Genomic DNA, 20,265 nt, shown 5'->3' on the forward strand with positions numbered 1-20,265 from the left:
CAACGGTGTCAGCAGCACCTCTGCCCTGCCCCAGCCCTGCTCGCGCCTGTTCAGCCCCCGGCGCATCACGAGGGAGCGGATAATCGCTGCAGTGCGCAGAGGATTAGCAGCACCGTGCCACTGCTGCTACACTGCGCTATTAATCTGACTTTAAAATGCACCTGAAACGGGCTGTCATCTGCTGGAGCACTCAAACTGAGATAATCAGAGCTGCTGGAACATGGGCCTGTGTGCCAGGATGGGGTCCGACTGCCAGCGCCGGGCAGGCTGGAAGCAGGCTCAGCAGTTAGGAACCCAGCTGGATGCCTTTCCACAGGGGTGATCCCAGGAGCCCTGTGTGGTGGCTGCGTATCGCAAAGGCATGCAGAACACAAACTAAGATATATCTGTGTTAGCACAGTGATAAAAAATGAATTTGTCTTATCACCTTGGAATAAACTTCGAGCACAAAGGACGGGAAGTGGATTTCACAGTGTGTGGCTATCCGTGCCCACGTAACACAACCCGTACCGGAGCCGGCAGGAGGTCGACTCGGTGGCTGTTTGCCCAAGCACTGAGATCGGTTCTGTGCCCGCTGCTCCAGTGCCAGCCACCACGTGCCACCTCCTTCTGTGCCACCCGCTGGCACCACACCGCCGGACACGTCCCAGGCCACGAGCAAACGCACCTCACTTGGTGCCGTGCTCTGATCACCCCGCTCGGACACAGTGGCCAGCCTCAGCTGCCAGCGGGGCCAGGGAGGCACCCGAGAAGCAAAAGCCGAGTGAGAAGGGCGATGGTTGGCAGCCCCCCGAGCAGCCACGGCACATGCAATTAGTCCTGCGCAGGACAGAGTGTCACCCCAGGCACACGTTTTGCCTTTCAGGGGACTCATTAGTCACACGCAGCTGTTGTCTCTGCCCCAGGAGCCTCAGTGGCCTGTGGCATGACAGGTCCAGGGAGATCACCCAAATTGCAACCATGACTTGCAAAGACAGCCTTGCAGACTGAGCAGGGCCAGGTGAATGAGGGCAGAGCTCTCCATCCATAGCTGCTGCAGCAACACTCTCCAGATCCGAACACCTCCGGGCTGGATGGGAGCAGTCAGTTCTCCGCCTGCCTGCAGGACAAAACCATCAGAGTCCAGGGGCTGACAGCGGCGTCCGCTTTTATGTGAGAAGATCTATAGATAACTTGCTATCTATATATCTGCAGATACCTCGATGTTTCTATATACCTGCAGGTTCTCGTGACACTATTTTTGTAACCATTCCCTCTTCAGCAGCCTTCAGAAAGACACGGCTTTGCTAAGAAGCTTTCGGAAGGCACCTTCCCACCAACCGTCCCAGGACCTGTGTCCTGGTGCCGAGGCCACCTTCCAGCCTCTGCGAGCAGAGCCGAGCGCTGGCACTGACTCCTCGGCATGTTGCAGTGCCAACCAGCACGTCATAAATCAGAGCCACTCGGTGGACAGGGAAACAGCAGCATAGGGCAACGAAGCAAATTGCCGAGGGCCAGGCAGAGGAGAGGATCAGCAGCAGAGAGGAGAAGGAGCAGGTGCACAGCGCGGGCTGGGGCCGAGACCCCGGGGCCGTGCCAGCCCCTGCCCGCTGCAGTCCCCGTGTGAGCGCGCTGCCTGGGCTCAGGGAAACGCAGCACAGCGCAGTCATCCCCACAACAGCAGCGCAATTACATGGAAATCATATTCTTGATAATTTGGGGTATTTTTTGCTATGAATGAAGGCTTTCTGAATAAACAAGTTTCAAGATTTCAGCATCAAATTAAATTAGATCAGATTAGCAGAGGAAATAAGTCTTTACAGTACGAGCAGTTCCCTTGAATTTCACTGGCAAATCAGTGAACTAAATGCCATCGTTTATCATTAACATCATTAATAAAGCCAGATTCAGGATGCACGGCAAACAAACACCAGTAGCGTGCCCAAGGCTTCCAGAGCCACCAGCACCCCCAGCCCTCGCGCCAGCCCTAGCCCCCTGCGCAGGACACACTCCCACCCTGCAGTCATTTTGCAGTCCCATCCCGCAGCCCAGGGGGGACCCTGGGAGACGTGTGGGTGCTTGGTGCTGGGGGGATTGCACCATGGGGAGCGCAGCCAGCCCCAGCAGCGCTCCCCACTCCTCTGCACCCCAAGGATCCCAGTAACTCAGTTACTATCTCCATCTGACACTTTGTTTGATGTGAGCGGGTGAAAAGACATAATTTGTGGAGTTAAAACACGGGTATTATCTCGATGACACATCCCCACAACAGGGAGTGCGCTCGAGTCAATCATGTTCAGAAACTGGTTTCTGTTGCTCTACGGCTTTTTCCTTCCCTCTTGCTCTGCATCAAAAAAAAAAAAATAGAGAGAGAGAATACAATGTAGGTAGTAGCTAGAAAACTGCCATTTTCCTCGTTAAATGCTCTCACACTGCTCGACCTCATCAAATGGGAACAAGAGGCCTGGAGGAGGCACGCCTGGAGCCCTGGGGGCAGCCCCGGGCACATACGTGGCAGGAGCTGCCCTTTCCCAAAGGATGGAGCACGACCTGGGGACACCATTTCCCAGCCCGAGCACTGCCAGGGAGAGGAAAATGGACACAGACCCCTGGTTTGATCCTGGACTTGTTATCACCGCACCCCATTTCTCTTGCCTGGCAGCAAAGCTCCCTGTTCTCTCGCTTAACACGCAGGTGAGCAGGGAACCACTCAGCGGGTACAGCCACGCTCCCGTCGTGGAGGGACACCCCTCCTGCCCCCGAGCTCCCAGTCAGGCCGAGGCTGCTGGGCATTGTTAGCACATCACCACGAAGTACAACCCACATCATCTCAGTGAAAAGAACATCGAGCTCAGCTTTCCAAATTGGAGAGAATTAACACCAAATTGCTTCTATGAGGCAGGAGCTGTCGTAGTCCTTGGTGTGTGACACCGGTAACATTTGAGAGGAATACGAGAGGACTGTGTTTGAAAGGAGTGACCTTTGAGTCTTCACAGAGGGTTCATAATACAACCCTAACCTATTCAAGTACCTGCCAAGCCTCTACATCTCTTCTAGGTAGGAGCCTGAGATGCCCCAGCCTTTTACAACAGGCTTTAAAGATGTGAGGATCTCAAATATCGTATGGGCTCCGCTGGCTGTTGCCTGTTTGCTAACTGGGGGTAACTCTGCACATTATGAGCCCCGCAGGAAATAAAGCTCTGGAGATGGAGAAGGACATTTCTCGGCGTGGTGGCCGCAGGGCCAGGCCCCGTGGGCTGCCTGAGGCTGGGATCCCACTCAGCAGAGGGAAAAGCCGCAACCAGCAGGAGCAGTGCAGCAATTAACAAAATAATCAACAGGAATAAGCCACAGCTGCATTCCCACACCTGGTGCTGCCCTAATCCTGCTCGGGATGCTGGGCACAGGGGGGCACCAGGCTCCCCAAAGTGCACCCACCCCAGCAGCCAAGCAGCAGTGGGGGCACGGCTGTGGGGACACGGCTGGGGGGACACGGCCATGGGGACACCGGTGGCGGTGTGAGGAAGCAGCCGTGGGTGCAGCGTGCCGGGCGGGATGCTGAGCTCCTGCAGAACACCCTGTCCTTGTGCAAACCAGGACGCCTGGGAGCACACATCCGCAGCCAGATGGTGCCTTTATCGCTGCAGCCATTAAACATCCCTCCCCCCGTTACAACAATATTTGCTTTCAAAAGGCTGATACTCTTTCAATCCTTTTGATTGTCTGCAAACAGCTCCTATTTTGACAAGTTATAAATATAGCAGGAGGAAGGAGATACATAAACCAGCATGGTTTATTACTTCTGAAGCAGAGCTAAAAATAGACCCACGTGGGGTTGCTAAGTCCTCTGGGCAGATGTAATTGTGGATAATCTAGCTTTAAATATGTGAAGGTTGTTTTGATAGCAACAACAACATTTTAACATATGGGGCTCGGCCGCACACAGCAGCAGAGCACGCCGCTGCGCCACGTCCAACGTCTCCTGCAAGCAGCGTTCACGTTGCAGAACCCCAGCTGACTGCCTCCGCGTTATAGCTTGGGTTTTTGCATTAATAAACCCCAAAATAAACCCAAACATCTATGGCAAGCCACCGACAGGAAAGCATCTAACCAAACACCAAGCCAAGTCTCAGGAGCATCAGTGGAGCCGCGCTGGTTTCCCCACAGCCCTGCCCCTAACATTTTATACAAATTCGGCTCACCAGATGGAACGGCTGAAAACCCCCGAGTCCGTACAGCTGACAGCACCTCTCTCTTCCTGGGAAAGGCTCTGTGGTCCCGAGCACACTCTGAAACGTGCTCGGAGGATTGCCTCGTGGGCGCAGGGCTGGGTGTCTCCGGGGGAGGCCGGCAGCGATAAACCACCCTTCCCCGAAGGGGCGCACAGAGCCGCGTGCGCTCCACAGATAGGGAGCGGCGCTGGGGCCGGCTGGATTTGGTAAATCCGCTGCCAGCTCTGCCCCGCTGCCGCCTTCCCCGGGATGGCCCTGGGGTGAGCCCCTGTGGCTCGGCTGCACCCACGTGCGCTGGTCCCACACCACTGCTGGGCTCTGGCTGCCACAGGCGGCACCGCTCCGGCTGCCAAGCAGCAGCAGCCCTGGGGCCAAGGGGCAGCTCCCCGCCTGCACACACGTTGCTCTTGCACATGGGGTTGGTGCCCCCAGCCCAGGGGCAGCTCCCGCAGCCTTGCCCCGTCCTCACCGCAGGGGCGAGGAGGACAAGGGGAGCATCGACTTCCGCCAAGCTGTGCCTCACCAACACACCTCAGACCCATCTTAAATTGACTTTTCTTAAATTACGTGGTCCCTCAGCAAAAAGGCAGCTCTTGTGCCCATTAGGAGTCATTTCTGTCCATAAAGAAAATAGGATATCATTAAGGCTCCCATCTCCCGGGTTGTTTTTTCCCCTTTAGAAAATTGATGTGATTTTTGACAGCGGATCTGCTCTCAAACACGGTGCCAGACAACGTGCCCACACCCTCCCCGTGCCCCACAGCACCGTGTGCTGGGCTCTGGCCGGGGGTCCATGGGGCTGCCACATTGAGCTGCCCCGGTCTGCCCCAGAGCCAGAGCTGAGGGCAGACACCGCCTGCTCCAGCACAGGCCCAGCTCTGCCTTATCTGTAGGCACAAAAGAGAGATAGCAAAGGAACAAACACACACACAATCCAAATCTATTTCAGGCTAAGGACAGCCTGAGCAATCCCGAGCACTGCTGGTGCTCACTCAGTGCCTCCCTAGGGCACCTCCTCACCACGCCACCCCGTGCTGTGCGTGGCGTGGGCTCGGCAGCAGCACCCAGCACCGCGGGGAGCTGCAGCACCCTGCCGTGGGACGGGGCCGTCCCTATCTCAGCCCCGCAGCCAGCGCTGCCACGAGGGCAAAGCCCAGATTTCAGAGAAGCGGCGGGTGGCAGGGACGGGCCACTTCCAACGGCCCACACAGTGCGGGACCTGCACCCACCCAGGCACGGCGCTGCCCTTTCCCTTTCCACAGCTCAGGGCACCCAAACTGGCAAGGAAAATGCAGCCGACACTAATTTCTTTGCATGAAAAGCAAATAAAGCAGCAGCAGTGAGAGTTGACTGATGATTCATTCGAGCCACCAGACGCTCTGTCCTACTTTCACCCCATTTTCACTGCTTTCTGCATTCCTCCCTCTAGATTTCCAACTCCCATCTTCGCTTCCTGGTGCCACACGAGCACTCCTCACCCCCAGAGGCAGGGCTGCGCGCAGATACAGCCTGGCAGCACTGGCCAGGACGGGCAGGACCCCCAGCAGGAGCCGGAGCAAAGCCCCCACCTGGCTTCTCTCCTCCTGGAGGCCAAGGAGCTGAACCCAGCCGCCCTGTGCTAACAACCCAGGGAGCCAGGACAGCGATGTGCAGCTGCCAGCTCCTGATGGGCAGAGATCCCCTGCGTGAGGAGGGACCCGGGTGGCCGAGCAGCAGCACCACTCACTGCCCGAGCTCGCTTTGCTTTTATCCACTCGCAGTCGGAATAAACAGCAGAGAAAAGCCAAATGCTCATGTGCCTGCAGCTGGCCATGCATGAGAGGAGGCACCGGGCACGGGCAAAGAGCCAGGGCCTGGCCAAGCCTCACGGGCTGGTTCCTGCTGCTGGGCTCGGCCAGCACCGCAGCAGCCGCTGCATCTGGCGCTGCGTGCACCACGCACTGGGCAAGTAAAGAAGGACAGGCAGCGCCTTCACCTGCCTATCTCCTGCCAGAATAAGAGGGCTGAATCACACTGCCTGGCTTTGGATACGAGCCCAAACCCGTTCAGAGCGGAGCTTTTTTTTTTTTTTCTCTTCAAAGTTTTGGTGTTTTTTGGAAATCATTCTGATTCAGCGCAGGACCCCGACCCTAAGGCAGCCCCCCAGGAGCACAGGCAGAGCAGCTTCAGGGAAGCGTTAAAGCAGGCGGTGGCAGCCAGGATGCTCGGGGCGTGGTGCCCCAGAGCCCCCCCAGGCAGCTGCGGGCTGGGGCTGGACTCTGCGAGCACTTCACGTGCCGAGCCCTGAGGAAACGTGCAGGAGGGGAGCAGGGGAAGCAGAAAGCATCCACCCCGGGGAACAGCCCCGTCCTTCCACCATCCTCGTTAGAACAAGATTCATCCCCGCCCCCCCCCGTGCCCCCGCCCCCGGCCCGGCCCTGCCCGGCGCAGCGGGGCCCGGCGCCCCCTGGCGGCCGCTGCGGGCGGCGCCTTGGGACGGGCCCTGCGGGGGGGGGGAGGCGAGGCCGGGGCGCGCCCCGTGGAATGCGGGGGGAAATCCCAGCGCTGCTGGAGGACACGGTTAAAACGCTCAAATCCACCCGCGGCCGCCACACCACGCACGGGCACCCGCCCCGGGGGGGCTGCCCCAGCGCCGCCAGCACGGCCCCCCCCCCGTGCTGCCCCCAGCCGGGACACGGCCGCGGCCTGCAGAGCCGTGGGGCCTCGGGCACAGCCCAGGGGAGCAGCACGGGGCTCGTCAGCGCCTTGCACAAGCACTGACCCCGGCAGCTGCACAACTCTTTGTACACGCAGTTCGCACACCGGCCCCACGGGATCGGCGTTGCTCTTCCATTTCCACACCACAGCTTTAATAATTTCCCTAGCAGGCAGGCTGGTGAGGGGACCACCTCTGGAAGCTTCGGAAGATCGGCAGCTGCAAAAGCAAATGAGAACCAAAGCCTGCCTCTGTCTGCTGGAGCCGGCTGCTTTTCAGGCACTGCTGGTGGTGGTTTTTTGCAGCGGAGCTGAGGCCCAGCTGGAACACGCGTACTACTACAGGCAGGGTATAATTGTAAAGCATTCATTTGCATGCAATTACCCATCTTAAAGGCGGCAGTAAAATCAGAGGAATTTACTTGGACACAACCTGCTCTCCAGACCTTGTCCTCACAGGACCTAAGTGCATACCTACAAGATTATTGCAATCATCAGTGCAGCTCCTGCCAAGAAACTAAATCACTGCCACATCTCCCCATTAACACAGCTCTGGCCCATCAAATATTAAAGAGCCTCGAGCTTGGACACAGCTCATTTTACGAAGGTCAGGGCAATCTCATCTCTTTGCACCTTCACGTTCTGCCACCGTTCCCATTACCAGACGAGCATCACATGCTCTTTCACATGAATTTTAGCCGTACACGTGCTAACTTGCAGTGGTTGGTGTACAAGGCTCCTCTGTTCCACACAGACACGATTGCATCATGATTTTTGCTTTATAAGGATAAAGCAAGAAGTGGTTCTTTGCCTGACGGTGTAACTTATTTTATAGATTTTTTAAAATACTTGCTGGTTTCTCTTTACATCCTACTGATGATACCAGAGAGAAACCAATCAGAACCCAGAGGGCTGAGCAGGAACCAGCAGACGAAGGGTCTCTGAGTGAAGGACAGCCCCTGAGCAGCTGCAGCCTTGGGAAGAGCTGATGCTCATCCCTGTCCCACCGCAGCTCCCCACCCTGTGCCGGCCCCAGGGGAGCACCAGACAAGGAGCTCAGGACCCTGGGGCTGGGAGGCATCCACAGGAACCTGCCTGGCCCCCAGGAACCCTGCATTGAACCTGCACCTCGGGTGAGAGTGCAAATCAGCTGAGTAAGCTCACCTGGCCCAGGGCTGCTGCTGGATATGCAAAGTTCCTTTGATATGATTACTTTTTTGCCTGGGGTTACATTCAGGCTTCAGAAGTGGATTTCTCTGCAGTCTGTCTCTGCTCTCCCCTTCCTGGGAAGCACGACCTGCGCCATGGAGCCTGAGCGTGTCCTACAAGCTCTGCTGCCCCCGTACCCCGAGGGGCAGCGATGGCACCACGGGTCCGGGAGCTGCTGCCTGCCCTCTGCAGGTACCGCAGGTGGCACAAGAAGAAGCAGCAGCAGTGAGCCGAGACAGGGAGGGCTTCTTCTGGGCTCAGTGCCCCTTTTGAGATTTACATGGAGTAGTTAAAGAGTAAAGGAAAAAAAAAAAAAAAACACACACAGAAAAAGGAGTGTGGTGGAATTGGCCTGTGCCAGCATCCCACATCCCACGCCTGCACATGTCAAATCCTGCTCCCAGTCTCCATTTCGCAGCCCCTTGGTGCTGGTGCCGCTGTTGGCAGCCCCAGGCCCCAGCTCAGGCTCCCAGCAGCGCAGCCCTCCCCATGCTCCCCATGGACAGGCACCCCCAACTGCACCCCGACACCCCCACAGCCCTCTCCTGCCTGCTGCCAGGGCCGCCCCCCTCCCGCACAGACTCCGCAGGCTTCCCGAGAGCAGCCCCTGGCCATGCACGGTGGGACTCTGAGCATCGGAGCTCCCTCCAGAGCAGCCCCCGGCTGGCCACACAGCCCCAACCCCGCGCTGCCCTTCCCCATCACGCCGAGCAGCCTCTGCAGAGCCGGGGCCCCGCTGCCAGGTTCGCTTTGCACGAGGCGGGGGCACGGCGCTGAGCTGCCGGCCAGGAGGGCACAGCCAGCCGGGCACAGGGCACAGCAAGTCCCGCACTCACCACAGCTTCCTGGGCATTGCGGAGGCCGAGCAGCGAAGGCGGCAGCTCAGAGCCCCCCGCTGCACAGGGATGCTCGGTCTTCTGCGGCGCGTTTGCTCGCCAGTTGTACCTGCAGGTACGTCCCAGCACCTCCTTCACCACAATTAGGACAACCGAATCCCTGGCCGAGATGCCAGGGCTATCAGTCTCTCCTCCTGCGATGCTCCCCCTCTGCAATGTCTACTCATGCTCTCCAGTTTCAAGTCCCTCAGACATATTCATGGTTGCCATAGGAACTAATGAAAACCAAATTAAAAAAAATAAAAAGGAGCAAGATAGAGGGAAGAACTGCTTTGAAGCTGCGGTGCCACCTGTGTGTGTGAGTTCATTATCACGACCAGCAGACGCCACAGGCAGCAGCAGCCCCACAGCCCCGCTCGGTTTCACCAGGCGCCGGCGCCGCGGGGACGCAGGGACACGCAGCCGCCCTGGTGCTCCCATGGGGTCTCGCTGCCCCAGGAAGGCTGCCCAGGAGCTGGCAGTGACGGGACCAAGGTGGGGACCCTGCAGTGCCCCGCTGCACCAGGGTCCCCTCTGCAGCCAAAGGCTCTGGGCCACAACCAGCAGCCACTCGCTGCTCCGCCTCCGCCAGCCTGCCACAAGTCAATATTGATGTTTGCAGCACGCACGAGGCTTCTTGAAGTGCTCCTTGGCTTGTAGGAAGCAGCTTGTCTTTTTGTTAACAAGTTATAGAGCAGAGCAAATTGCCCACGCCTGGTATCCTAGCCAGAAGGCTGCAGTAATAAAAAGAGGGCGTTAGAAAACCAAAACTACTTTTTTTTATTATTTATTTTAAGGGCTTTTACGAATATCTAACGTGGCTCTGGCTGGGCCCCAATTACAGAAACATTTAATGATGCAATCTGTCCACAAAGCAGAAGCGCTGAGAGGCTGTGGAAAGCAGCAGCTGCAAGTGCCGGGGATGGAACAGCTCCAGGGGACGCTCAGCTGAGCAAACGCGGCTGGGGCTGGCCCCCGGCTGCTGGCGACAGGGCCCAGACCTGGGGACAGGAGCTCCTGCTCCACGGGAAGGCTCAGCGCTTGGAGGGGCACTGGTTTTCTGTATGTGACAGCACCGGGACCAGAAGGGAAAACCCAGCAGCCCAGGGCACGGCTCCTGGCCGCAAGCTCAGCAGGATTCTGGGCCGGGCTGTGCAGCCACAGGCACCCCCCGCTCCCCAGGGGCCGCAGCCCAGCCAGGCTCCAGCAGCATTTCGTGAGCGTTTAAAATCATCTCTCGGCCCTGCCTTTGAAGTAAGCGTTTTCATTCCTCTCTTGTGCTCCGAGAGGCTTTGCAGACATGCAAAAATCAATTCCCCCATGGAAAATTCATCTCCCCACACCCCTGGGGGAGAAGCACAGCTCCCAGGTCCTCTCCCAGCCGACAGCAGGAGCTGATGCGGCCCCGGCCATAACTGGAGGCACCGGGAGAGGGGGCACCGGGCAATGTCGCATTGCCGAGCGTGGAAAACAAAGCGAGTGCTCGAGCCTGCACAGCCCTGCGTTATGTCATAGCCGCATTTGGGGGCAGGTGACACACTTCAGCAGCAAAGATCTTTTGCTATCGCCAAAAACGCATTATGTAGGGAAAAAACATCAGCAGCTGCCCCAGATACCTGCTGTCCTCAGGCAGGAGCAGTGCCAGCGGGGAGCAGCCGGGGCTGAGCATCACTGAGCTCACTGCGAGCTGCTCAGGCACAGCTCCCAGCACAGCCCCAGCCCTGCAGCCCCCCGGAGCCACGGCTGCCCCCCAGCACCCCACACCTCGCACCTCTCCCAGGGATGGAGCCCAGCACCCGGTGCAGGCAGGAGCTGCGGTGCACACCATGGGCGCTGGCACCACAGTCTGAGCAGGCAGCGTTTGCCCCACACGTTTGGCAAAGAAGTTCAAACATATTTCTGCAGCAGCACTGCTGCACAGGCCCTGAAAAATAGATAAATTAATAAATAAATCAGGGCAGCGGTGTGCATGGCACAGCTAAATCCTTCCCAGCACCATGGGAAAAAGAAAACTCACCAAGATGCCCCCCCACGCTCCTGAAAGCTGTAAACGTCGATTTAAACTTCTCATTAGTTCAGTGGAAACCTGAGCAATGAGCTTAGTAACAGCATTTCTGTTGTGCTATTTACAAAGGGCATTTTACAGGCTTATTCAAGCAGCAGGTCCCCGAAGGCTTTCTGTATACTTTTCCATTAATGAATAATTTGCACAAGTAATGATTATAAAGGGAAACTGCATGAGCAGTTACCCACACGTATTACCTTGAACTCGAGGGAGGCCTGGCCAGAATATTTCTGTATTAGCACACAGCGGCAGTAACAGCGCTGGGAGCCACAGGAGGGCTTGCAATGGAAAATCCCTGGCTCGGGCAGCAGGAGGGGGGCACAGCACGGGCAGGGCCCGTTGTGAGAGGCATCCCTGGTGCTGCAGGGGGAGGGTGTTTCCTTTAATGCCAAAACCTCCAGGAAAGCCACGGCTGCTCTGATAGAAGACGATTCCCCAGCAAAGCATCGAGTCACTGGGTGCTCAGGGGCTGTCTGGGCGGAGCTGGCTCAGACCCTGCACCCCGAACACATTCCGTCTTCAAGCTCATGTTCTGGAACAAGCACAGCTTTCCCAGCCACACTGCCCACTGCCCTGACAGCAGCCGAGGGGATGGGCAGCAGTGACAGCCAGCACTCCCCCAGCAGCCCACGGGGTCAGCAGGGTGAGGGGCGCTGCACACCCCATGTCCCACCAGGAGCTGCCCCCTCCCCAGACTGCGAGATCCAAATCCCAACCAGAGCAAACCCAGACCTTGCTGGCGATGCAGCCAGCAGCCTGCCCTGCCAGCTCCCATTCCCATCCCTCCAAGCCCAACGCCCTGTGAATTCCACCACACGTGCCTTAAACCCGCTAAAAACACAGCACTCACATCATCCTGTTCACCAGAACCGCTCGCTGCATGCATCACCGTACACTAACGGAGCAGGGGCTGTGTGACGTGCACAGCAGCAGCTCCACGAGCAGGCAGGGAGGGCACAGACACTGCCCTCTGCCCCGCACGGCTCCGCGCTGCCCGGGCCGATGCCACGGGGTTGGGCACAGGCACAGCGCGGGGCTGGCACCCTGAGCCCCCCCTGTGGCACAGCCACCCCGAGCCTGCCCCATGCATGGGGGTGGGTTTGGCTGGCTGCTTGGTTTTTAAGGGCAGAGCATCCGCCCTCTGCTCTAAGCCACGCTGGCCACCACGCATTCCACACGAGAGTGGTTGATAAGAGAAAAGCGCGGTACTCACTTCATCTTCAGGCTGGCGAGCATTGTCTTGTCGATCCTGGGGAGAGAGCAGAGCAGCGCGTTACTGTGGTGGCACAGAGACACGGGCTGTCCGGCCTTGGGACCCGTCCCCAGGTGTCCACGTTCACCTCAGGACCCAAGGAACAAAGCCCGTCCCCTTGCCTCCCCGGCCAGCTTGTTCCTGTACTTCCCCCTTAGCTCTACTCAAGGTCTGGCTCTCCCATCGCGCTCCCAAATTCATTTACCCACACCCAAGCTCTCCCCACAGCCTCCCAGAAAGCACGGATTTCATGAAGACAGACCTGGGACAACGCAGGTGCACCCGAACATCGCCCCAGGCCCTGCAGCTCAGCCCTGCAGCCTGACAAGCAGCACGGTCCCTGGGGTGAGGACTCCAGGTGCAGCAGGGCACATGGCCTTTAGAGCTGCCTAGGCTGCCCCGCTGCACGAGCACAGGTCCAGCCCCGGCCCCGCACCTCGTGCCCAGGTGCCCGCACTGGCTGCGAGCGCCCGCAGCCGCCCCGAGCCTGGAGCTGGAGCAGCGCGGGGCAGCCCCGGCGGGATCCTGAGCCGCATCGCCTCTGTGTTTAGCACTGGTAATAAGCGCCTGTCTCCACAGAATTATTATGGTTAAAAACCATATTAATATTAATTAATGCAAATCATAGTAATGTCTCAAAACGCAAAATTGTGTCTTTTGGCAGTAACTGCGAATTCTGTGTTGTCTGCTACATGGTGCACCAAAAAAACACAAACCAAACCGACCCAACCCAACAGAACACTGCTGGTCTCTGCCTTGTGATCACAGAAAATGCTGTGAGGCCACAGAAATGCGTTTTCCCCTCCACCAGCAGCCCTACCTCCCCCTGCTCCCGGGCTGGGCGGGTGGCACAGTGGGGCCAGGGCCCCTGCACCCTGCCGCAGGCTGGGCTGTGCCGGCACCGGGGGTCCCACCTGGCATGTCCCCGCTGCCCATGGGCAGAGCCACCGCGCTCCCCGCACCTCCTGGCCCCTGCCCTGCTCTGTCCACTGCAGGGGCAGAGCCCCGAACCTGCGGGGGCTCCCCTGTGGCTGAGGAGCACCGGGTGAGCCCGGAGGCAGCGGGTCGGCAGGAGGCTCCCCGCCCGCAGCACACACTGAAGCTGTCGCCCCTGCCATCCTTGCAGGCCCCCACCGACATCTGCCCGTGCTCACAGCTTGCAGAGACCTGGCACACTGCCGCCCGTACACACAGACCCAGGTCGGCTGCTCCTAGTGCTTAATATTTAACCAGCCTGCCTGCAGACCTCGTCGGACATTAGGTGGGGTTGAGCACCGAGCACGCTGCTGTGAGGTCTCTGCTGCTGAGCTCTGTAACGGGGCCAGCGAGCTGGGGGCCGGGGTGCGGGGCTGTGCCCAGCGGTTTGGGTTCCGTCAGGAAGGAAGCATGAGAAGAAAAATCAGTTGCTGTTATTTTGCCTCATGGAGAGAGGAGAAGGAGAAAAAAAAAAAAAAAAAAAAAAGAAGAAGAAAAAATACAAGAAAGAAAACCCTCAGCTGGGGAAACCGCAGTTGCGAGATGACTAAACTGAGCGAGCAGCGTGGTCAGGCCCTTCGCAGCGCTCCCCTCCTGAGGTGGGGCGATGTGAAACAGTGCACGCCCCCGGCTCTCCTCCCCGCAGCACAGGGCTCGGGGCGCCTCTGTCCCCCCGGGACCCAGGAGCAGAGCTCAGGAGGACGGAGCCACCAACGCAGCTGGGCCTTCCCACAGAGGGGCTGAGGCCGTGCAGTGGTGGGGCGCAGAGCCCGGCAGCAGCCCCCCCCCGAGGCTCTGCAGTCCCCGGCAGCAGCCCCAGCCAGCGGCTTGGCACCTGGTGGGGTGACACCGCCCGCGGCACCGCGCCCCTGGGTGCCCAGCGCCACCCCCGCACCGCGCTCAGCCCCGGCCACCCCAGGACGGGCACACCGCTCCCGAGGCCCCGTGGGAACGGATGCAGCCAGCAGAGAGAAAAATAACAACAACTCACACACAGCTCGGGGCTGGAAATAGCAACTGCAGCCCATAGAAAGAGGTGCCTGGGTGTGCCCGGCCACCTCTCGTGCTTATTCACCAGGTTTCCACAGGAAGGGCGTGTCGGCCGCAAACCCGAAATGACTGTGAGGAGATGAAGAGATGCAGGTACACGGCTGTGGCAGGGCTGCTGCCTCGCTGTAGGCCCTGCAGAGCGGCCGCAGGATGGTGCGGAGCTGGGGGACGCTGCAAGCAGAGGCTGCCCCGGGCACACAGCAGCCCCCTGCCACGCAGGCAGCGGCACGGCACGCACTGCGAGCTGGCCAGCTCCCGGCACCGCACAGGCACCCTGCAGGGAACACAACTGCGAGGGGCATCTTCCCGAGGGGACCCCGGGAATTCGTTTGCCCACCTCACCTGGGACCTTCCCAGCAGCACATGGGGAACAGGGCTTCGCAGAACCCGATCCTGATGTATTTTAAGTCAGCACCCTGCTTCCCCCAGCAGCCAGCACTCCACACTCCAACGGCAGCAGCGCCGCGTAGCAGCCAGCAGATGACACTTTTCCTGTGTTACTCTGGTTAGCTCTTATCTCTTCCCTGCAACTGCCAAAGCAGAGAAGGAGAACAAATAAGCGAAGCCTGGATTACTCCAAACACCCTGCAAAGGTGAAGCTAAGGGCTCCAGCCTGCACTTGTGCCACTTGATCACATCTGAGGAAGTGGTCAGCAAACGGCAGCTCGAGGGATGAGCCCAGCGTGGTCAGGGCTCCAGAGCCAGCGCTCCAAAAGGCGGTGGCGATGGGCCAGGCATCCCAGCAGCTGCCGTTTCTTTGCACCACAAAACGAACCCAAGTTTCACAAAACGGATTTACAAACGAGTTAATTGGAGCGCTTTCTTCCAATCTTTATATCAAAGAAAAAATCCAGCAAATGCTGGACTTAAGGCACACACATTGCCAGAGGACTTTGCCGACACTTGACGATCTTGCTGCCATCCCCCATCTCAGTTACTCAGCATTTCCCCCAGAACGTTTCATGCAGCTCAGCTCAAAAGCCACCGGCCCCAGCGCTCCTCCCAAAACCGCCGGTGCCTATCAGGCTGCCCAGCCCCGGAGCCAGCGGCAGCGGGCAGCCACCAAACGCAGCCTGCAGAGCCCCCGGGCACGGCGAGGGAGAACGTCCTCCTGCCCGACCACCAACGGCTAAACAACCCCCACGGGGTCGGTGCATCCTTCAGTTCCTAACCACGCGGCACAAACTTGGAACAGGCATAAAATATTTTAGGAAAAGTGAAGCAAGGGCAGAGGAAGAACAGTGCCATTTTCTTAAAATCTTTCCCTATAGATCAATACACCTCTGAGAAAAAGGGACACAAAAACCAAACAGCCCTGCTGAGCTCAGGGTGCAAGTGGCCACCGCAGTGCTCTGTGCAAGGACAGAAGGTGCAGGGATGACCCAGGGAGGCACCGACAGCCCCGGCACCTCCCGTACGTCAGGTGGGAGCGCTCCATGGGCTGCAAGGTGCCGGAGGTGGCTGCAGGCACCGCTGCCCGGGCAGGACAGGGCGGGCAGCACATCCCATGCAGCAGGGCAGGAGGAGAGGGGACAGCCCCGCGGTGCCCTTGCGGGTGCCGTGCCCACTAGTGCTCACCCACCACGAGCCCCACGGGCGCTTCCCCGGGCACCGCAGCACCCTCCCCTTGGTGCCGCGCTGGGCTCCCTGAGGGCACCAGGAGAAGCGCGTCCTGCCCAGCGTTGGTGCTGTGCCGGCAGGGCCCCGCGGTGCTTCCTCACCCGAATGGCCCCAGAGAAGCCAAAGAGGGAAGAAAAGCCGCGAGCGAGCAGGGTGCTGAAGCGAAAGCCACCCACCAGCCATAGCCGCCGAAGGAGACGCTGCGCTTTCTGTGGAACATGGTGGCTGCTGGGCACCGCCGGGTGCCGCAGGCAGGGGCACGCAGCAGGGCCGGCAGCACGGCTGCACAGCACGGCCACCGCGGCGCTTCCTGGCAGTGCCTGCTGCGCCGGGGCGGGGGACCCCGACGCCTCCAGGTCAGCCGCCTCGCAGAGGCGCATGCACACACACACACACCAGAAAAAGTCATTTCCTTTTTTTTTTTTTTTGTTTTTGTTTTTGGCCTCAGGCTTTTCACAACCTTACGCTGCAAATATCGTATTTCTCCTAACGAGAGCCGCTCAGCAGCACGCGGCGGGCCCGGTGCAGGGCGTCCTGCTCACAGGCACCAGCCAACACCACCCGACCACAGGCGGCTTTCACAGCTGCTGCCCCTGGAGCTGCAGGGTCGTCTCAGCGGGGGATCCTGACCCACCCTTGCAGCTCATGGGAAATCCCACCCAAAGCACTGAATCTGAGGAACCAAGAACCCCACTGCCTCTCCTCCAGTGGAATATTGCTCCCCAGCAGATTCTGCTCCAGCTCCCACCGCCCACCCAGGGGCTCCTGCCCTGCGGCAGCACCACCCATGGGGCTGTCCCAGCCTGCTCCACCCGGCCACCAGGCAGCTGCCACCGGGGTTTTCTCTCCTTGGGCTGCTCACCAGCTCCAGTACAACCGCAGCGTGTATCTGCAGCCTGACCACTACCAAAAAAACACAGTCTTTGTACAACCAGGCTTTGGAAAAGCCATTTAAATGCAAATGCTGACCTCTAGCTGGGTTGGAGCTTCCATAAATTACAAAGTCCCAAGAAAACAAGCGGCTGTCCTGCAACAGCACTCGGGCACAGCAGGAGCAGCACAGCCCGTGCTGGAGGCGAGACGGGTGGCTGTACCATGGCCCCTGGGCACCCACAGCCCCCGCAGCGAGCCCCTTTCAGCCTGCTCCCCATCCTCAGCACTAAGGCTCATGGCCGTGAGCACCCATCCTGTACTGCAGTGAGGCAGCACGATCCCAGTGCTCACAGGGAGCATCCCCTCGGCCTGGGGCGGCCGGGCAGCAGGGGCTGCTGGCAGTAAGGCTCTCCTCCGAGCACCCGACAGCGTTACATCGAGAGGCATTTGGATTCTGTCTGATGTGTGAAAGGAGGGGGAACTAGGGGGCTGGAGAGAGAAATAACATCCAGGGAAAAAGCTAGGATTGAAATCCAGCCATCCCAACTCCCACTTTCCAGCCCACAGCAATCTCTCCTGAAAGGGATGAAATATGATGGAAATCCTTTGCATTTTAGAGTTCTTAAGGACGTTTACAAAAAAAATATATCCAAAATATGCTGCTTGCTTGAATGCTGCAATTTAGGTACCATGAAGCATTTGGAGAACATATTTGTGGGGAGCACATTTGCTTCCAACCTCATACTCCACGTTAAAGCTTTGCAACAGCAGCAGCACAACGTTAGCTGTTCCTTCAGCTTCCCCTAGGTCACGTCTCTTACACATACACCAGTGGATTTCTGCCCAGCTCTCCCGAGCTGCTCACAATTTCCACGCCTGAATATAGCAGCAGGGAGCTTCCCCGCATGGCTGAGCTCTGCAGTGCATCACAACACAGCTGCAGCAGCTCCAGCACACCCTGCAAATACCGGTGCAGCAGCAGGTAGCGGCAGCAGTGATAGGAAGCATCAACCTAGAGTCACATCACACCAGAAACAGCTTGGAAAGCAAGGGAAAGCAGGCAGCTCTTCATTTAAAAGCAGGCTCTTGCAGTGCTGTAAGCACCAATTAGTGCATCTCGTCCTGCCACTTCAGTCCCCGTGTGAACTCGCTGGCTCAGAGCCGTAGGAGGCACCGCGTAAACAGCGAGGGCTGCAGGGAAGCGGCGCAGCGAGCGCCGGGCAGCCGGGGGGGCCCGCAGCAGACACATCAATTGTTTTGAATATTAATTTAGAGACCTCTACATTCAGCAGTTAAACCAACTCCGGCAGATACACGGAAATGGGCATTTGGGCCAAGCAGAGCTCAGAGTCACCCCAACAAGCCACCTGGTTCCAACCACCTCACATCAGAGCCGCGAGCACCCTGCGCCCCCGCAGCACGCACACGGAGCGGGACCGCAGCAGCGCCTGCCCCAGGCAGGAGGCACGAGGCACCTGCCAGCGCCGTGTCGCCTGCTGGAGTTTGTCTGCAGTGACATTCATTCTCTTGCTTTGCCTCTTCCCTCCGAGGTATTTCACACAGTTGGGCTCAAAAAAACAGAGGAAAAAAAAGAAAACTCCTCCTTTCAGAGCAGATGCAGCCAAATCATAATTGATCGGCCAAATCTAGGAAACAAAAGCCTGGGGGAAGATGCCTCCTTGGTACCATCTGCACGAGACAAAATTAAAATTTCCCAAGGGGTCTCTGACAAAACCAGGAGAGCACATCGCGCCTGACTCACCACCGAGGCCCAGATCTGCTCCGCTCCACACTTGAGGCCGTGAGCGCTGCGTCCCTGCCCCCTGCCTTTGGAGAGGACGAGGGAGGTGCTGTGCAGCTGGCAGCAGTGAATCAAGTTGTTAACAAGCACACGAATAAAGCCAAGCTCTCCTGGCGCACCAGGCATCGCAGCTACCTGGCACGCTCCCCGTCCTGCCCCCCGGAGCCGCTGCCATCTGCTCGCTGCCGCGGGGGCCTCGCGGGCAGGAGGTGCCCGAGCTCTGGGTGGCTCCGTCGTGCACACCAAGCGAGCACAACAAAGGAGCAAGACAGGGGAGGGAGCGAGAGGCTGCGGTAATAACAGCATGCTGACAAGTGCATGGCATTAAAGCTTTATGAGCACAAACTGCGGGGTTGCGGGGCTGTTTACAAGAGGCAGAACGCTGCCAGTGCGCTGGAGCCGACGGCCGCAGCAGGCAGCCCCCCCGGGGCCATGGAGCTGTGCCCCCGGTGCCCAGCTGCGGGCGGTGACGTGGAGGGGCCACGCCATCGGGGCTGAGCCATGTGGAGGGGGCAGCTCAGTGCAGCACCAGCCCAGAAACCTTCATGGATGGAGAGCCTGGGTCCGAGGGGCCGGGGGACAGCAGCACGGGGGCGCAGCAGCCAGGCCTCCCGGTTCCAGCGTGGCTGCAGCCTGCAGGGCGCTTTGCAGCGTGGGGCACAAACCCCACCAGCTGCTCCAGGCCCACAGAGAGGTGATCCAGCAGCTGCTGCAGGATAGGCACAGACCAGATTTTAGATGCAAAAAATAGAAAAATAGGAACTGCAACCGCTGGTGAGATGCTCAGGAGGCAGCACAGGGTGCCCGTACGGCTCCTCAGCACGGACAGCGCTACCCGGCTGAGGGACGAGCACCCGGCGCGGGCAGGGCAGGGCTGGCACCGCGTCCCTGCAGGCAGCAAACAGCCCACGCAGCCAGAGCCGAGTTCTGCCCAGGAAGGGCAGCGTAATTCTTCCCTTTGTTGTTCAGGCTAAGAGAGACTGATTGCATCATTAGTGTTTTAATATTGTATGCGGTGCACTGAGGGTATTCATCTTCCCATTATGATTCTAAGGAAGGTTGTGGGCACCCAGAAATATTAGATTTTGTCCTGGCAGGAAGAACACGCTGTGCACATCATCAGCCTCGATATACACAGCAAAAGAAAACAGAGTCCGAATTAATTCTGACTCAGTACATGAAGTATTTTTAACAGCGTTTTCTCTCCTTTGTGGTAAAGTAAAATGAAGAGAGGAACTCAAAGCCTAGAACAGCAGCTTCCCACAAGCCAGGGTTTTAAACCTTGCTTTTCAAGGAGGCTGTTTCCTGCTCGATAGCCCACAGGTCTGCACCATTAACCAGCTGCCACGGCGCTCTCGCTGCTGCCGAAACCAACTGCGAGCGGGGGGGCAGCGCTGCTCGTCCCCCCGAGGCGACCTCTGGTACCAGGCAGCCAGGCACGGAGACTCCCAGGGAGCACCGGCACCTGCGGCAGCCACGGGGCCGCTCGTTGCGGCGGTCAGGCGGAGCTGTTGGTGGGGAACAGCAGGCAGCGACCGGGGAGGGATGGAGCCCAGCCTGTTTATCTAAAACCCGTTTGTTAAAGTCATTAGAGAAGGCTCATTACATCTGGGGCTTAACCGGGAGGAGCAGCCGGCCAA

General features: G+C 58.7%; 1 protein-coding gene and 1 long non-coding RNA gene across 14 annotated transcripts in view; both read right to left on the minus strand.

Annotated features, from left to right (window-relative positions):
• The window catches only part of RAP1GAP2 (RAP1 GTPase activating protein 2), a 74,840-nt gene that overhangs the window by 45,285 nt on the left and 9,290 nt on the right, over positions 1 to 20,265 (minus strand). For 5 of the 13 annotated variants that reach the window (XM_072026034.1, XM_027471918.3, XM_027471926.3 and 2 more), the window contains one exon: positions 12,268 to 12,303. The exons of 1 other annotated variant lie outside the window; for it this stretch is intronic. In XM_072026034.1, the coding sequence (XP_071882135.1) occupies positions 12,268 to 12,303 (36 nt within the window). Of the gene's footprint in view, positions 1 to 4,181; positions 4,193 to 8,950; positions 8,983 to 12,267; positions 12,304 to 13,220; positions 13,440 to 14,673; positions 14,712 to 16,127; positions 16,283 to 20,265 lie in introns of those variants that run through there. 7 more of the 13 variants (XM_027471916.3, XM_027471920.3, XM_072026037.1 and 4 more) reach the window with 7 other exon arrangements.
• LOC119713284 (uncharacterized) lies at positions 9,761 to 11,824 on the minus strand. Its single transcript, XR_005260308.2, has 2 exons — positions 11,007 to 11,824; positions 9,761 to 10,913 (listed from the first exon to the last, which is right to left on the minus strand). It is a non-coding gene; the product is annotated as an uncharacterized lncRNA (long non-coding RNA).

This window comes from Anas platyrhynchos, chromosome 20 (assembly GCF_047663525.1).
Source record: "Anas platyrhynchos isolate ZD024472 breed Pekin duck chromosome 20, IASCAAS_PekinDuck_T2T, whole genome shotgun sequence".
In the NCBI taxonomy this organism is placed as follows: Eukaryota; Metazoa; Chordata; class Aves; order Anseriformes; family Anatidae; genus Anas; species Anas platyrhynchos.